This window comes from Desmodus rotundus, chromosome 5 (genome assembly GCF_022682495.2).
Source record: "Desmodus rotundus isolate HL8 chromosome 5, HLdesRot8A.1, whole genome shotgun sequence".
Taxonomy (NCBI): domain Eukaryota; kingdom Metazoa; phylum Chordata; class Mammalia; order Chiroptera; family Phyllostomidae; genus Desmodus; species Desmodus rotundus.
In genome coordinates, this window is record NC_071391.1 from 116,144,853 (window position 1) to 116,162,397 (window position 17,545).

The 17,545-nt window shown below is 55.4% G+C and overlaps 2 protein-coding genes across 2 annotated transcripts; both read left to right on the top strand.

The window, feature by feature from the left end:
* The first annotated feature begins 5,326 nt into the window (after positions 1-5,326).
* PCGF1 (polycomb group ring finger 1) lies at positions 5,327-7,805 on the top strand. The gene is made up of 9 exons (XM_024558530.4): positions 5,327-5,451; positions 5,849-5,954; positions 6,112-6,264; positions 6,642-6,713; positions 6,832-6,937; positions 7,116-7,149; positions 7,248-7,334; positions 7,471-7,551; positions 7,654-7,805. The coding sequence occupies exons 1-9, from the start codon at positions 5,359-5,361 to the stop codon at positions 7,699-7,701; spliced, it is 780 nt and encodes a 259-aa protein (XP_024414298.1). The 5' UTR covers positions 5,327-5,358; the 3' UTR covers positions 7,702-7,805.
* Positions 7,806-14,024: 6,219 nt separating this feature from the next.
* Positions 14,025-16,361, top strand: LBX2 (ladybird homeobox 2). Its single transcript, XM_053924782.2, has 2 exons — positions 14,025-14,436; positions 15,468-16,361. Exons 1-2 carry the CDS (start codon positions 14,232-14,234, stop codon positions 15,857-15,859), a joined length of 597 nt encoding a protein of 198 aa, XP_053780757.1. The 5' UTR covers positions 14,025-14,231; the 3' UTR covers positions 15,860-16,361.
* Positions 16,362-17,545: the final 1,184 nt, after the last annotated feature.

A 17,545-nucleotide genomic window follows, 5' to 3' on the forward strand; every position in this document is an offset into this window, starting at 1 on the left:
CTCCTTTCGGGAGCGCCAGCAATCGGTGCCCTGTTTCCCAGAATTTCGATTTTCTCAAATCAGGGTAAAGCAGACCCTTGGCTCAACTCGGACGACTCAGGCCGGTGTGAGGTTGGGGCTGCCGTTCTGCCCCCGACCGGAGACCACCAACAAGGGACTCTGCCCCTCCACTCTGCGCCTAGGAAGTCTGTTCTCACGCGCTCCCCCTCCCATCCCCACCACCACCACCACCGCCAAAGGCGGGAGGACGAAAGCGCCGCAGGAGACACATGGTACCTCAGTGCAGCCTTCAGAGGATCCCATCCGCCCTGTTTCCCACAGACGCTGCACCCTACCCAAGCGCAGGGAACTGTGCCTGGAGCGTGTCGGAGAAGGGAGGTGGGGAAAGGCGGACGCAGCTTGGTGACCCTATGACCTCTGGCAGAGGACCCGGGAGGTGGGAGTGTGTGAACTCTGCGTCCTTCCCGGGGATGGGACCCCTGGTCGGGCGGGCCCCTTCGCCTTAGACCCGCCCCTGCCGCCGCCCGGCCCGGTGCAGGCCGCCATAATCGGGTTAGCTGGGTCGGAATTACATTACCTTCCCCGGCCTGCCCCGGCCCCGGGGGGGCCCTGGCGCCTCCAAGCCGGTGAGACTGGGCGCAGGGAGGGGGTGTTCCTACCCATGCCGCGGCGGGTTGGCACCAATGAGCAACTTGGCCTGCCTCGGACACGTGGTGGCCAAAGGGCCCCACCCCGCTGTGCCAACCCTCGGCCCTCGATTCCAGCCCACGCTGTGCTCAGTTCAGGCTGCTCGTTACCCCGTGGGAGCCAACATGCCTTCTAAGTCTAGTAGATGGGTCTCCCTGGGAGCAGGAATCTTCCAGTTGACTCTCCAGGATCTCCTGGGAAAGGCTCTGCCCCTTCTTTCTCCCCAGCAGATGGGCTGGCAGCCTGGTGCCTGGGGCAGGGTGAGGGGTCTTTTCTCTCCAGGGAATGGAGGGATGATATTTGGGCATCTGGACAGGAAAATAAAGAAAAGAGAGTGGGCTCTCTCCCCACCCAAAGCCACTAGCCCCTCAGTGTTCTCAGCAGCCTCTGTCTGAAGTCTGGGGGGAGGGAGGCAGTGGGCATCAATATGTGACTTCCGTCCCCAACCTTGTCCACACCCATCATCTAATTTCTCAACCCGCCAGCATCCCCTTTTCTTTCTCTCTCTCTTTTTAAAAGATTTTATTTATTTTTAGAGAGAGGGGAAGGGAGGGAGAAAGAGAGGGAGAGAAACATTCATGTGGGAGAAAAACAGTGATCAGTTGCCTCTCCTGCTGGCCCTGCGCTCCATCTGGGGACCAGACCTGAAACCCACGCGCACGGACTGCAGATCTTTCATTTTGCAGGTGACCTTTCACTTTGCGGAACAACACCCAGCCAACTGAGCCACACCCGGTTAGGGCAACAGCCCCTTCTGAGACCAGGGTGGGGAGCTTCTGCACTTTTGGCCGGTGTGTTTTTATCCTGGTGGAGAAGATAGACTTTATCGCCTTCCCTAGCCCTTCACAGAAGCCCAAGCACCCTTTCTCCGCAATAGAGGGATGGGGCTCTTAGAGGGGCATGAAACCTGCTATTCGGGCAAAACCTTCAGAGTTAGCTAGGCTGGATCCCCCAGATGTGAACAGAGATGCTAGGGAGACAAAGCCTCTCCAGGGGACTGGCCTGTAGGTTAGGAGTTTGTCAGTCCCTTTTCCCACTCTAGGGGGTGGGCCTCTGAGGAGAGGGTGGGCACTAGTGTACATCCAACCAAGCCGAATAAATAAAGCCTGGGATGAATCAGTGAGTGAATCAATGAAAGAGAAAAAAGGCAGCACGGTATAGACCCGCATGCCTACTTACTGTACACCCTGCCTTTTGAGGTCAGCACAGATGGCACTGCCACCCAGAGGTTGCCTAACTGATCCTTTGAGGAAAGTGGCCAGAAGTACATACCAATCTCCTAGGGAATTTTAAAAAATATTTCAGTGCCCCACTTCAAGAACAAAGGGCTTTCATTTCTGCCAGCCACAGCCCTATGAGTTTCTCTGCTTGCCTTCACCTTGCTGACTCCCTGGAAAGGAGGGTTCCTGCCCATTTATGCTGAAGATGGAGGCTCTGGGGTCAGCACCCCCTCACCTCCCATACACACTGCTTTGGATTCATCTCACCATCTTTGGGCACGTGGCCCCCCAACTCTTCAAGTTTTCAGATTTCAAGCCCGCAGCTTCACAAGAGGCCACGTTCCCAGCCTGTGCTTCTGTGCCTTCCCTTCCTTTCTGCTATTGGTATAGCGTCCTTCCCTTGAGGTCATCCCCACTCCCGTATCATCATTTCTCTCACGAACTTAGTCCTTCCTGCCCCCAACCATCTTAGATCACTATTGTCTAGGCAAAGTCTTTGTCTGACTCTTCATGAAAAATTCTTTTATTTTCCCTTTTAGTGCTCATACCCACTGCCTACATTTTCTCATTATTTATTCTTTTACCCCACAGCAAGCCACCTTCACTACACAGACTCATGCTCAGAGAGCTTCAGTGTCCAGTGTTCATTACCCAGGAATCTGAGCTTTACTTTGTCGATCACCAACTCTTTGTTGAAATGTCCCTTATTTTGGCTTCCATACATTGTGTCCTTCTACATCTTTGGGCTTTCATGGTGAATGCTTATGTTCTTTCCTCCACTGACTTTTCTTCTTCCACTGTAGACTGTGAGCATTCTTCAGATCTCAGACTTCAGTTTTTGCTCTCTCTACATCTGCTCAGGTTTCATCCATTTCAGTAGTTTTGTATGTTAATCCACCCAGAACACTCGGAGACCTCATCCCTGTTTCTGACACTTGTGTTGTAGCCCCACCATTACAGCCTCCTAACCAACTCCGCCCGCTTTTGCGGCAGCAGCCACCTGAAGTCCAGCAGGCTGGAAGACGGGGTCCCCTCCCAAAGCTCTTTGCTCACTTCCTCCTATTGTGCTTTTCTTTGAAATATTTCATGTACTGTCCTTCCTTACCATTTCTACGGATAAAAGCCTAATCTAGGCCAGCATCACTATCACCTACTTTCATTCATCTGTTCATCCAGAAAATTTTGACTGAATACCTACTCTGTACCTGGCACTGGAAATATAGCTGTATAGACACAACAGGAAACAAAGTCCCTGCCACTGGGGGGCTTACATTTTAGTGGAGAAGGCAGGTGTAAAACAAGAAAAATACACAATGTATTAAATAATAATAAATGTTAAGAAGAAAAATAAAGCAAGGAGGGGGGAGAAGTGGAAAGGTGGGCAGCTGTGATTTATCTGGAGTGACCACTAAAGGCCTTGTGGGTAAAGACCTGAAGGAAGAAAGGAGCCATTTGGACACCTGAGCACCTCAAGTTGGGGACACAGTGGGACACACCAGTGGGGACACCTGGTGTGTCTGTGGGACGAACAGCGCGGGGTCCCGTGTGGCTATAGAAATTGGGTGGCTGAGAAACCGTGCAAAGCTTTGTACACCATTGTAAGGATTTTGCCTTTTATTCTCATTTAAAAAAGGAAGCTATTGGAAGATTATAAACAAAAAAGACACCCGATTTTTAAATTTTATTTTCAATAGCTCTTTAAAGGTAAACCTGACATACAGTAAAACCGCACATATTTAAAGTGTACAATTTAATAAGTTTTGACATAGGTAAACACCCATGAAACGATCAACACAATCAAGGTAATAAACATATTCATCAACTAAAAAACCTTTCCTTGTGTCCTTCCCCCTGTTTGTTGGTTTGTTTTCTGGGAGGCGGTGAAGCAGTCACCTTCCCACATCTGCGGAAATCGCAGGGGTCAGCGCGCCCCACGTGCAATGCTGAAGCCTCCCCCCTGGACAGCCACCTGGGTGACCCTGGTATCTCCCCTGCCGGCTGAGTACCCTTGTATCCCTTTTTATTCACGTTTTACCGGAATTACTCTGAGCTGCTCTGCTGAGAATAGTCTAAGGAGATGGCAACGGTGGAAGCAAGAAAAGCTGGCAAAAACCCACTAATCCCGAGGACGGATAGACGATGGCATCTCGGACCAGGGACGTAGCAGTGGCTGCCGTGAGTAGCTGATTAAACGATCACGACTGCCATGACCTCTCGTCGCTCATCCACTCCAACTCACTCGGAAGACAAGTGAACAAAGACGTTCCTTTCCTAGGGTGACCCTCTCCAGGAGTCGGCCAGCGCCCCGCGGCCCACAGGCGAAAGGTCCCAACTCCGCTAGTCCCCGCGGCTTCCACCCCCGCTCCCAGACGCCCAAGTGGGCCTCCCTCCTCCCCCTCCAGTCCTCCCCTCCACTCAGCCTTTTCTGCTTCCACCACACTTCTTCCCGCCGCCCCCCACCCCGTCCCCAACTCTAAAGTGTCCCCACACAAAGTCCCACTTCCTTCAGAAAGCCTTTTGGGGCCTCCACTGGGACCCCAAACGGCTTTCTCCCTTCTTCAATCTCCAACTGCATTCGGTGTTAAAAACTTCATAGTAAACTTATCCTTGTTTTCTAGTCCCACTGGAAGTACCTAGGGACAGCGGTGTACAAGCTTCCGAGGCCCGAGGCTTCCCCAGACACCGGGCTGCGCTGACACTACTGCAGGGGCTCGCTGCCTCAGCTAGTCCGTGCGCGCTAGCGTCCCGGTCGTCCTCCCCTCCTCCTCGGGCATCTGCTCTGCATTAGTCTGTCCCAGGCCTCCTCAGGCGCCTATGATTGAATCATCATCATTAACGAGGGCCTGCCCCCACCCCGTCCCCGGCGGCAGGGGAAGGATGGGGGTGGGGGCATGTAAGATCACTACCGAGCCTCTAGGGTTCCCTCCTCCCCGACACCCTCTCCGAGACTCCGCAAAGCCCGGAGAAACTCCCGCTCGGGAGTTGGGGGAAGGCCGTCCATCCGGATGAAGCTCCTTAATGTCAAGGCGTCAGCAGATGAGGGCGACACTGCCGAGAGGGGGCCCGGGAGGGGCATTAGCGGGTTGGTTGTCACCAGGAGCTGGACGACCCTGAGCGGTGGCGGGTGGACACCACCAGGCCTTTTCGGGTAGGAGGGGACAGTCTTTTGCAGGCTCCAAAAGTTAGTCCCGAGGCCCGGTAGAGTCTATTATGATGATTACTACAAAAGGTGCATGAAAAAGGGCCCCTCCCCACACCGCCCCCCTTCCTAATTACTGAGAGGAGAGGGGGAGGGGCCACTGGGGCTCAGGTGAGCACACGGGGAGAAAGGACGTGGGCGGGGACTTACGGAGAGTCAGCAAATCCAAAAAGACCTAAGCCCTCGTTGCTGGGTGACAAGTCCCGCCCTGCAGGCGGCACCGGAAGTGGCAGGCCGGGATCAGCCTTTAAGATGGCGTCTCCTCAGGGGGGCCAGATTGCGATCGCGATGAGGCTTCGAAACCAGCTCCAGTCAGTGTACAAGATGGACCCGCTACGGAACGAGGTGCAGGGGCGGCAGGGTTACTTCTGTGGTCGGTTAGCGTTGCGAACTGGGGCGGACTAGAGGACAGGCCTTGGCTGGCCGGGCGCCCAATGCGCCTGCGCAGGGACAGGGGTTCCAGTGCGCCTGCGCGATTGCGGTCGAGTTGCCAAACTCCGGGCTAGGACGCCTGCGTACTGTGCAGCCCACGTCTTGTACTCTCCCCTAGGAAAGGAAGGTCGGGTGAATCCACGTGAAGGGAGTCCCCCGTGTGCGCAGAGCCCTCTCCTGAGCAGAGGGGTAGTGTTAGTCCCGGGGAGCTAATCCCCTGCTGACCGCTCAAGGTGCGGGGCTTGGCCACGGGGAAGGCGCAAGGGTTGGGGCTGGGCAGGGTGATCGGTGACGGAGGTTGTTCCCGCAGGAGGAGGTCCGAGTAAAGATCAAAGACTTGAATGAGCACATCGTCTGCTGCCTGTGCGCCGGCTACTTTGTGGATGCCACCACCATTACAGAGTGTCTTCATACTTGTAAGTTTTCCGGACCCTGACTGGTTTTTCCAGGCCCTAGTTCCCACCAAGCTGGCTGTCAGCCTCTGCACTACCTGCCCCAGCCACCCAGGCACCCCCTCCAGTCCATGAACCTGATTCCCAGAGGGCCTGAGAGTCTGCTTTTCTTTGCCTGCAGTCTGCAAGAGTTGTATTGTGAAGTACCTCCAGACCAGCAAGTACTGCCCCATGTGCAACATTAAGATCCACGAGACACAGCCACTGCTCAACCTCAAACTGGACCGGGTCATGCAGGACATCGTGTACAAGCTAGTGCCTGGCTTGCAAGATAGTGAGTGACCACCCTGACTCTGAGGGGCTTCTGGAGGACTGATGCTGGGTAGCAGCTTGAGGTGACAAGGGCTTTGTGGGAATCATGTAGGTAAAGGGGTCGCTCTGACCAGTGTGGCCCACTTGGTTGGGCATCCACCCGCAAAGGAAAGGTTGCCAGTTCCACGCGTGGGTCAGGGCACATGACTGGGCTGTGGGCAGTCTCCAGTTGTGGTGGATACAAAAAGCAACCGATCAATGTTTCTCTCCCTCTCTTTCTCTCTCTCTTCTCCTATCTCTAAAAATAAATAAAATCTTTTAAAATAAAGAGGTTGACAGCCAGAGAGACAGAGTGAGGGAGAGCTAGTACTTTACTGCCCATACTCCACTCCCTTCTAGGTGAAGAGAAACGGATTCGAGAATTCTACCAGTCTCGAGGCTTGGACCGAGTCACCCAGCCCAGTGGGGAAGGTATGTCCCTTGACAGCAGGAGGGTAAGGTAAAGCTCCCCGAGCATTCTTCCCACCCAGTTTTGCTCTCTGGGGAAAAAGGCGTATGGAACCTGTGCTGCTACTCTTGTCTTTCTCAGAGCCAGCCCTGAGCAACCTCGGCCTCCCCTTCAGTAGCTTCGACCACTCTAAAGCCCACTACTATCGCTATGATGAGCAGCTGAGCCTATGCCTGGAGCGGCTGAGGTGAGGGGCAGGTCCTGGGCTGTCTGAAGTGACAGTGTCGATGTCCCAGAGCCAGGGAGGGGCTCAGGGAGAGGGCTCCCAGTAAGGGAGTGTCTGTTCCTTTGAAGAGAGTGTATCACAGCTCTGGATGGGGACAAAGGAAAGATAGAGCTCTCTAACGTGTGTCTGTTTCCCCCAGTTCTGGCAAAGACAAGAATAAAAGCGTCCTACAGGTGAGAGGGGCTAAGGGAGGGCCTCCCTAAGAAGACTCACTTCCCCGGGGCCATTCCCTCACACACCTTGTCCTCTTCCTTATTTGCCCCACCCCCAGAACAAATATGTCCGATGTTCTGTGAGAGCTGAGGTTCGCCATCTCCGGAGGGTCCTATGCCATCAACTGATGCTAAATCCCCAGCATGTGAGTACTCCCACACTAGGTTCTTTTGGGAGGAGGGGTGGCCGCAAAGGCAGGGAGAGAGTTTAGAGTGGACCAGGTTAGTTCTTGATGGTGTGAGAGGACAGTTGGTAAAACTGTGTCCCCATGCCCCTGCTAGGTGCAGCTCCTTTTTGACAATGAAGTGCTCCCTGATCACATGACCATGAAGCAGATATGGCTCTCCCGCTGGTTCGGCAAGGTGAGCCAGGTCCAAGGCAGTCCCAGGGCAGGGGTGGGCTGAGGGGGCCTCTTAGGTGAGGACTCTCCCACTGACAGCTTCTCCCTCTTGCTCTCCCCTTAGCCATCCCCTTTGCTTTTACAATATAGTGTGAAAGAGAAGAGGAGGTAGGGGCCAAGCCCCTACCCCATCCCTCCCCCCTTCCCTCCCCTCCCCAGATATTTATGTGAAATTAATTGTGGCTTTATTTTTTTGAAATAAAAACTTTAATAAAGCACCTGTCTTCCTTCTTTTCTACCACACACTCATGCTTTGTCCTGTGTCCCGCTTCCCTCAGAAACCCTCTTGAGTGCCATCAGGAAGGGAGTCCCTCAGTGAATGACCAGAGAGGAGGGGTAGAGGACCCTATACATGTAAAGCTCACTTGGCTCAGAAAGTGAGCCAAGTGAGGCCAGGCCGCCCGCACCAGCTCTTTTTGGTAAAGGGAAGTTTTTCTGGAGGGGAGCTTTCACTCTCTTCGGATGTTGCAACCTGTGATGCAGGCCTGAGTGGAGGGGTCCTAATTCAAGAGTGGTGAGTGTAGGGATTGGGTTGGACAGTGGCCACTGCAGAACTGAAGAAGAGTGATATTTTAAAGAAAACCCCAAAGATTTGGACTGTGAGGAGTCTAAAAAATCGGGGGTATGGGGCACACACAGGGATAGTCAGAGTCGGGGGCCTGGCTGTGTAACCAAGATTCAGTGGGCCTTCAGCTACCTGGATTAGGGGAAGCCGGGTTGTAGAGAGGGAGCTGGTGCCCAGGAGAGCAAAGGCAACTCCAAGGCACTGTACAGATAATTCAGCAAACATTCCTTGTCCACATGAGTCTGGCCGTCAGCACTGGGCTCTGGAAATGAACCCAGCCAGTGTCCCTAATCTCCAGGCCTCTTACTGAGATAGCCAGAAACTTGCCTGACTGGGATAGTAACATAGGGAGGCTGAAGGCCTAATTAAGAAAACAAATGGGCTGGGACAAGCAGAATGGAGCAGACAGCATAAATGTTACCAGAACCCAAGTTTAAAAGCTAAATCACCTGGCTGAGATACGATCTCTAAGATTCTGAAAACTTCCCAAGTTTCAGGCCTCATGCCCCGAATGCCTCCCCACCCCACCCCCCATACTCAGCTGTCCTATGTGTCACCTCCTCCAGGAAACTCCCTCAGTCAGAATCAGGGTTTCTTCCACGGACCTTGGGCCTGTCTCTACACCAGCACATGAGGTCTATCCAGGAAAAGTCCAACCATTGTTAATATGAAAGTGGTTTTCATGACATCGATGTAACCTGGCAGCCAAGTAGAGTTGACTGGAATGCACATGCATGAACAGTGACAACTTCACTGTACTAATCAGCAGGGGCGGTAGATGCCATTGAGTGAGCATGTGTACTGTGTGGCTGGTGCATTCAGAATTAACTGAGCAAGCAGGGTGTCTAACCTGCAGCCTGTGAGCAGCATGCTGCTCAGGATGACTATGAATGTGGCCCAACACAAAATCGTTAAATTTACTTAAAACATGAGATGTTTTTGTGATGACATGTCGCAATGTATTTAACATTTGCCCCAAGACAACTATTCTTCCAGTGTGGCCTAGAGACACCAAGAGGTTACACACCCCTGGAATAGAGCAACAAATCTGCATCAAATTTTGCATTACACTTGATGGTTCAGAAGGCTGTAGCTATGGGCAACTGGTGATTGGCACCTTCATCATGACAATGTGCCCACTCATGCATCAGGTCTCATGCAGAGCTTTTTGGCAAAATATCAAATCACCCAGGTGACTCAGCCTCCCATAGCCCAGATTTGGTGCCCTGCGACCTGCCTGTTCCCAAAACTAAAATCACTTTTGAAAGGGAAGAGATTTCAGACCCTTGATGAGATTCAGGAAAATATGACAGGGCAGCTGATGGTGATAGACAGAACAGTGTGAGGTCCCAAGGGGCCTACTTTGAAGGGACTGAGATGTCATTGTCCTGTGTACAATGTTTCTTGTATCTTCAATAAATGTCTATTTTTCATATGGTGTGGCTGGATATTTTCTGGACAGACCTCATATATTGAGATTTTGGATTAATCCTGTTTATCCCAGAGTTCCCCACCCTCTTCTGGAATTTAAGCTGCAGTAGAGCACTCTGCATTCAGGGTCTTCCCAAGGCAGTTCATGTGTGAAAGGGTGTTTTTGAGGAGTAGTAACTCTGAAGGGAGCTGTGTGAGCTAGGGAGAAAGAGGATAGAGACATCCCTGGGACTCTTCTTGGCCCAAGCAGCTGCAGGAATTGGGGAGTAGTCTGGTTGGGGTTTGGCTTGGGTCAAGAATGTCCAGCTGGCATATAAGGCTGCCTGAGGTCCCTGGGCCTGAAGACCAAGCCGGGAGTTAGGCTTCTGACAACAGACACATGGCTTGTGGCCAAGGAGCAGCCAAAAGCACTGAGGCCTGGATCTGAGGTGGAGCAGCTGCCCCACCTCACCCCACCTTAACGGAGCCTTATTCTTGCCTGTCAGCAACTGTGGGGCAGCAGCTGCGGAGCATTTCCCCAGGTTGCTGGTGCAGGCCAGCTGCGGGCTCTGCATCTCTCCCTCCTCTATGGGCCCATCAACCCCCTTCCCGGCCTACTCCACGCAGACCTTATCTCCTGGGGTTACTCAGTTCTCTACCTGCACCGGGACAGGCGAATCAAGTCCAGGGGTTCTCCAGGGCTCCGTGACACAACATGCGTGCACTGGCCCTCTCCCCAGGGCCCTTGACCTCGAAGTACTTCCAGGTGTAGGCGTTAGTCCTCACCTGCAGGGACCTTGCCACCCTCGCCATCCCCGGGGGTGCCTCTGCTGTCTTTTCTCACCTAGCTGCTTCCGCCTGGGGGAGGAGGCGCCAAGATTTGCACCCCCACACCCACCTTTGGCACGGAAGGGAACCCCTCCCTCTCAGCCTAGCCAGTCACTCCCAGGACTGGGGGGGAGGGGCTGCGGGGGTGAGGACAATGCACTTCCCTGCCACAGTGAGTCTTAGGGTGTATGTTAGGTTTGTGTGGGGGCGCGAAGTGTCTGAGTATTCTGTGCTCCCCCGTCCCAGCCTGCAGCACACCCTCTGCTGGCAGTGGGTTTGCAGAGCTCTTTGTGAACCAGTGTAAAAGGCCAGAAGGAACTCACAAACCTGAGTCCCTAGAAGTATCCAATCTAAAATTTCAGTGTCTAAATCAGTTCACTCTGCAGTAACATTTTCTGAAAGAAAAAACCACCCCAGAAGTGTGTGAGATGGATGGATGCCCCGCCAAGTTCCTCTGCTTGGAGTTTCCTCCCTAAACCCCCACCCACTTAGCTCGCGTGCAGGTTAAAGGATTTGAGGGGCAGGGAGTGGGAAGCACATCTCTGAGACTGTCCTCTGCACCGCCCCAGGGGGGCTATTCTGAGGATCCCCATACGTGCCACCCCCACCCCCCACCCCACACGCACAGAATTCGGGGTAATGCCTGGAGTGAGAAATCCAAAGACTAAAAGGTGGTTACTGAACAGATCTCCGCACCAAAGAAGAGGGGTCTATCTGGAGTGGGCCTGGGTGGGGGCACTTGCCAGAGGAGAGCCTGAGAAGGGCAGAGTGGGTGAGAGGTGTGGTGTTAGGGCATGAGAGAGAAGGTGAGGATGATGAGGAAAGGGAAATCAAAGGTGCGATGAGGGCAGGTGTGAGAAAGCATCATGAAAGGGAACTGAGCCCTGACTGGTGTGGCTCAGGTGGTTGGGCGTTGTACCCGAAGGCAAGGAGGTCTCTGGTCTGGGCACAGGTCTCGGTTGTGGGTTCAATCCACTATCCTCAGGGTGCATACGAACAGGGGGTGCAGGAGAGGCAACCAATCCATGTTTCTCTCCCTCTCTCCTCCCTTCCCCTCTCTCTAAAAATAAATAATTTTTTAAAAATTTAAGGGAATTGAGGCACCTTCCCCAGGGAGTGAAAATCTGAATGTGGAGATCTCTACAAGGGGAGAGGGCAGAGGACCCCTGAAGTGTCTGAAAAGAACAATGAGGGGAATCTGAGGGAGGTTTGAGGGACTGCTTGAGAATGCTGGGGGAGGAAAACTGTTGGGAGGGCAGCGGTGAGTGATTATGTCTGTGGATTGCTTTGGTGAGGACCCAAGGCAGGGAGGGTTGGACCATGGTTGGGGGAGGAAGAGGCACACATCAGGGAGCACTAGAGCCTGTCAGGCTGGGCTCTCAAACTGGGGTGGGGGCAGCCTGAGACAACTGAGCTCCCCAAAAGCCCAGAACCCAGGTTTAATCTCTTAATCTTCCTCATTAATCACTCACCCTCCTCCGACCCACTCCGAGGATCCGGTTTCTCCCCAGCTCCGATTCCAGATGCTTCGCTGGGAAAAGTCCCCTCCTGTGGCCCCACAATCATCTGGACACATCACTGGCCACTGGGAAGACCTCAGTTGGGGTCTGCTGTCAGCAGCCTCCTCCCATTACTAGTCTCTCTCGCCCTTTCCTCCCCCAAACTCACATGTGGGGATCGCAGAACCCCATTGTCAACCCCATTACCTGAGCCCTATTGCAGGGCAAAGAAGGTAGGCAGGAGAGACGGCAAAGGCCCTCAGGAGAGCCCCACACTCCCCACAGACACACACTAGTAATTGAGAGCAGAAGGGATGACAAAGGCCACATAGAGGGTGCAGGAGTGGAAGTTGTAGTGTCTAGTGACAGGTCTGGGACCTGAGCTAGCCAGTTCCTGCAGCCTCCTGGGACCCTCTTTAATTTCAGATTAAGTGAAACCACCAGGATTGTTCAAAGGGCTAAGGCCTTCATCTAGGAGGATCTCTCCTGGCCCCCCTCTGCCCCCCACCATTGATAACCAATTAACAAGGTCCTGAGGAATCTCGGCTTTCTGCTGCGGCCTAACTGCTCTCTCTGACCCATTGGCTGAGTTGCTCAGACTGCTGCAAGGGCGCTTTGCCAGTGTCTGTGTGGCGGGGGGATGGGGATGGGATGGTCAGTGGAGGGAGCTTTTACTAAGACCCTGTGTCTCTCCACTTCTGTTGGGTGGGCTAGGTAAGTGCCTCAACCTGCAGTTCCCTAACCACCATGATCAAAGTGTCTTCCTGTCTCTGTCAAGGAATCTTTGGCCCAGGTGCCTCAGATCTCCCAAGCTCTGTCTGGGGCACCCCAACAACAGGCTCTACTTCCTCCAGGGAATAGACAGGCAGACCCAGAAGATCACTGCAGGAATGGTGGGAGGCGCAAAGGTTTACAGAGTCTAGGTGACCGAATGGACAGTCCAGGGGTGACCAGCTGGCTTCTTTATGGCACTGTTTGAAAAAACTAGAAGAAACCCACAGCAGAGAGTTCCTTCCAAGTGTGAGTTCCCCAGGAGTGGCAGGCTTCTCTATCTCTGGGCTGCGACTCCACTCGCTGTCTGGGTGTGATGTGCAAACGAAAGCCTTGCCTTGTTGGGCCTCCACTGGTGGAGCAGCACTGTCCCAGAACTGCCCTATTCCTATAAATGGGGGCTGTGGAGGTGCTCACCCTGGTGTGAGCCCCAGACTGGATTAGCTATGGGAGAGAAGAGAGAATGACACAGGGGATGCAGATAAAATGGGAATGAATATCCCAGGCCTTGGAGTTTGGCTTGGCACGGGTTTCTGTCCCAGAGTCTGTTTGGGTGCATGAAGTCTGCCCTTCAAGTCACTCATCTATAGGGCAGTGGCCCCTCCTACCACTGCCCCTGCTTGGCGGTTTCTGCGGCTCCCCAGGCTAGGAAACCCCTACTGGGACGACGGGAGCTCAATAAGGAGACAAAGATATACACTGATAGACTGATGGGTAACCAGGCGGCCCTCTGTGAGGCCAGTCTTTACTGGCAACCACTCCTCCTGGGGAGTAGCGCTAACTCTGAGTTTGCTGTGTCCTCTCTCCTGAGGGCCAGGTCTCCGGAGGAGACTTCAGGACTCCGGAGCATCTTCTTCAGATGTTTTGGCTTTCTCAGGGCCTCTGAGCCGTGCTGGGACAGCCTTGGGTTCAGCCGCAGAGCCGGCTGCAGTCCACTCACCTGCGCTTGGCTTGCGCATCGCATCCCCGTGATTCCCCGCTGCAGTCGCTCAGCCTGGCCAAGTCCTTCCAACTCTTGAGTGCCCCCAGTCCCCCCGCGCCGCACTAATAACTTCCAGCCGCCAGGACCTCTTTAAGAGTTTTCAGCAGAGGTGAGGAGGGGATGAAGGGTCCAGGTCAGGAGACTGAGGTCCTTCCTAGTGAGATCCGGGATATTAGCACAGTCGCAGCCAGAGAAAGCAATTTTATTGCCGACGAGTTTATGAGCCGGAGCGGCGGCTAGGCGGGGAGTCTGTGGCACACAGCATCTGGGGGCCGCCCAGGATGGGTCCAGCCAGAGTGAGCACCGGGCAGCGCCGGCCAGCGCGGAGCAGCTGGGTGGCCGGACCGGCGGGTTCTTCCACCGGCTTCTCCGATCGCCTCCATAGCCTGTATAAATAACGCTGCTCCAGACCCACCGCGGCCCGGGGTTGGGGAGTGGGGGCACAGGAGGAGGGGCACACGGGGCTCGGGCCCAACGTGGGGGGCGGGTCCGAGGCGGGGGGCCCAGATCGGGAGCCGCCAGCTGGGGCTCAGGCAGCTTTGGAGCCCAGAGCAGCGGGCGGCAGGACCGCCACAGCCCGGCCAGCCATGAGCTCGGAAGCCGAGCCCCAGGCAGCCCGGACACCCTTCAGCATCGCAGACATCCTAGGCCCGCGCAGGGTCCCCCGAGGACCGTCTGCGTTGCAGCTTCCAGAGTGGAGCCCAGCTCCCGTGTCGCCGCTGTGCGCGCTGGAGGAGCTGACGAGTAAAGCTTTCCGTGGACTTGACAGGCACGCCCTGCAGCCCTCTGAAGGTACGCGCGGGCCAGGTCGCGCCCTGTGACGTGGCCTTCTCCCCCATCTCTCTCCTCCCAGTTCCCGGTCTCCACCACGGTTCGCCCTGGCCACCACCCTAATCTGCCCCCTGCCCGCAGCCCACGTGCCGGGACTCGCATCTCCCGCTCCTCACCTCCCCATCCGTTAGTTCCAGGCTCGGCGGCTGCTCCTGGAGGCCGCCAGCGCTGAGGGGCAGGACAGGGCTGTTGAGAACTGATCGACCCTTGGGTCCTTTCATTGTAGGCAGGGCCATCGCGACAGAGAAAGGCCGGAGAGAAGGAGACAAAAGGCCTGAGCCGAGGCTGCAAACAAGTGAGTTAGGGCACGGGCAGAGCAGAAAGCGATGGGAGGCTCGGACCTCTCCCGGTAAACACGCTCCGCCTCAAACCCCCTCTCTTATCGAGAAGGCGCAAGAGACGAAGAACCTGGGAGTGGCAAGGGCCCCAGGACTCCAGACTTTGCCTTTTCTTGTCCTTTGTACCCCCAGTACTTATCTTCTGTGCTTGAGGAGGGTTGGAGCCAGTCACTAAACCAGAGTAAGCGGAGAGGGCCCGACACGCCCCACGAGTCTAACGAAGGGGGCGATTTGGATCTTGTTACACTCGCCATGCCGGGTCGCTGCCCCTGCTCTGACCATGGTTGGCCCCACCTTTGTCGTCGGCACCAGCCTGCAAGCCGGCTCGATCGGGGGCTCTGGCAGGCTTCAAAAGCCGCACCCCAGGCGGCCAGACTGTGCGCCTGGCCTTCTTTGGCCTGTCCCGCCCTCCTCCCCTTCCCCTCGTGACATGCCTTCAGCCTGCTGCCTCCCGTACTCCAGTGGCTGGTTCCACTTTGCGTCCCCACACCCTTCTGTGGCCAGACCCCCCCGCCCCTGCAGTTCGCCAAAGGACCACGGTCTAGTTCCCTCCCCTCACCCCCACCCCGGCCTGACCCTATCCCCAGTTTTTCCTCTGGGCCGAAGCCCGATTTCCGCAGGCTGGAGACTGACCGCGCCCTATCCCCCCCGCAGGCCGAGCGGCCCCGGGTGCTCTGGGCCGCGGCCGGGCCGGCTGCAGACGGCGGAAGTCACGCACGGCGTTCACGGCGCAGCAGGTGCTGGAGCTGGAGCGGCGCTTCGTATTCCAGAAGTACCTGGCGCCGTCTGAGCGCAACCGCCTAGCAGCGGGGCTCGGCCTGGCCAGCGCGCAGGTGCTCACGTGGTTCCAGAACCGGCGCGCCAAGCTCAAGCGCGAGGTGGAGGAGATGCGCGCCGACGTGGCCTCGCTGCGCGCACTGGCCGCCGAAGTCCAGGGCCGCTGTGCACTGCAGGACGGCGCCCCCAGCCTCGGCCTTCGTCCCCGCCCGGCGCTGCCTGACTCGGGGCCCCACCTGTCAGACGAGGAGATACACGTGGACGATTGAAGGCAAAGCCACCGCCCTGGCTCTGGAGCCCTGGACTTTTTCACCTTTCGCCTCTGCGTTCCGCGCCCTGTCCGGGTTATGGGTGGAGGGCGGTGTCGATCCTGGCCAATTCCAGCTCACACTCCGGACGCCCGCCTTTCCCACTCGTTGAGAATAAAGTCGAGACTCTGCCGAACCACGACTCAATCCTGCTCCCAGAGCAGTAAGAGCAAAATCTGCTGGTTATTTCGGATATTCCGTGCTTGGCACTGTGCGGAGTGGTTTCCTTTAACTCCCTAACTGCCCTACCGGTAGGTGATGCAATTATGGCCATTTTACAAAGGAAGAGCCCCTAGGTGAGGATTTAGTCCCAAACGTCCAGCCAGCATTCAAAGCTCCTGAGCCTTGGGGCTGAGGAAGGGGATGGACCTTTGGTACCTGTGCAGGACCTCCCCTACTAGCTGCTGTGTCGTACCGCGCCTTTGATCCGCCGCAGTCTCAGACGTTGTTCCTAACCTCTAGACCGGCCCCAGACTGACGACTGTCTGCCAGACTCTCCCCTTTCCCGACCCTTAGGTCATTTATTAACCGAGTCGCGACACTTCTCTCGGCCCCCGCCAAAAGGACACCAAGCTGAGTCACAAAGTGGTGCGTGCCTGGGGCGGGGTGGGGCGGGGTGGGGGGTGGAGACACCCGTACTTTCGGGACCTCCAGTCCACAATTGGGCAGAAAATGTTCCCCTTAGGACGGTGGCAGCAGCCGTGTCGGGAGGGTGGGATGGCCGGGCCTGGGCCTGCGGAGGCGGAGCTTAGAGTAGGGGGGTGGAGCTGCTTTGGGGGGTGGAGAACCCAGCCTACCTCCGCTGTCAGGTATTTCTGATTTTAATTTATTCCACTGGAGATTAATCAGCCTCCTGCAGTGTGATGGGGAAGGAAGGAGAATACTCGGTAGCTGCAGACCTTCCCCTATGCCTGGCCTTCCCAACTGAGCATCGGGAGACTATGCTTAGGCCTCCTCCCTGCTTCCAGTCTCTCTGGGTCAGTCCCTCCATCCTCCTCAGATCTTCCCAAGCATCTGCCCAGATGCCACAGTCCTGCTCTCAAGGGTTCCAGGGTGCTGAGCTAGGGCCTGAGTTGCAGGTGGAGGTCCCAGGAGAGGATATTCCAGGGAGGGTGAACAAGGCTGGAAAGCAGAAGGAACCAGGCATTTTCAGACAATCACTGCCACTTATTGAACAGTTCCAGGTGTCTTACGCTGATTAATCTTCACAATAACCCCATGAGATAATGAGGCTTTCATTTCATTTTACGGATAAGAAGACAGTCACAGAAGCCCAAGGAAACTTGTCCATGTCGTGAAGCTTCTAAGTGGTGGGGCCAGGACTCACCTGTTTGTCTGACTCAGAAGCTCATGCTTTTGGCCATGACAGGTGCTGTCCCTATGATTGTGACTGGGCCTAACTGAAAGAAAATAAATTACAGAGAGAGGAGAGGAGAAGGGCCAAGGGTAGAGATTCAGGCATTGTACTGTGGACAGAGTTTGGCCCTTGGAGGTTTTAGAGGAGAGGCATGAGAGCAATGTTTGGGTCAGGTTAATGTGCAGTGTGGACCAGAGAATGAGGAAGTAATGTATTTCTGGCCACTGCAAAAGATAAGAGCAGAGAGAATTCAGGGCCAGACCTGGAGCAGGAGAGAGGGAGGTTGTCAA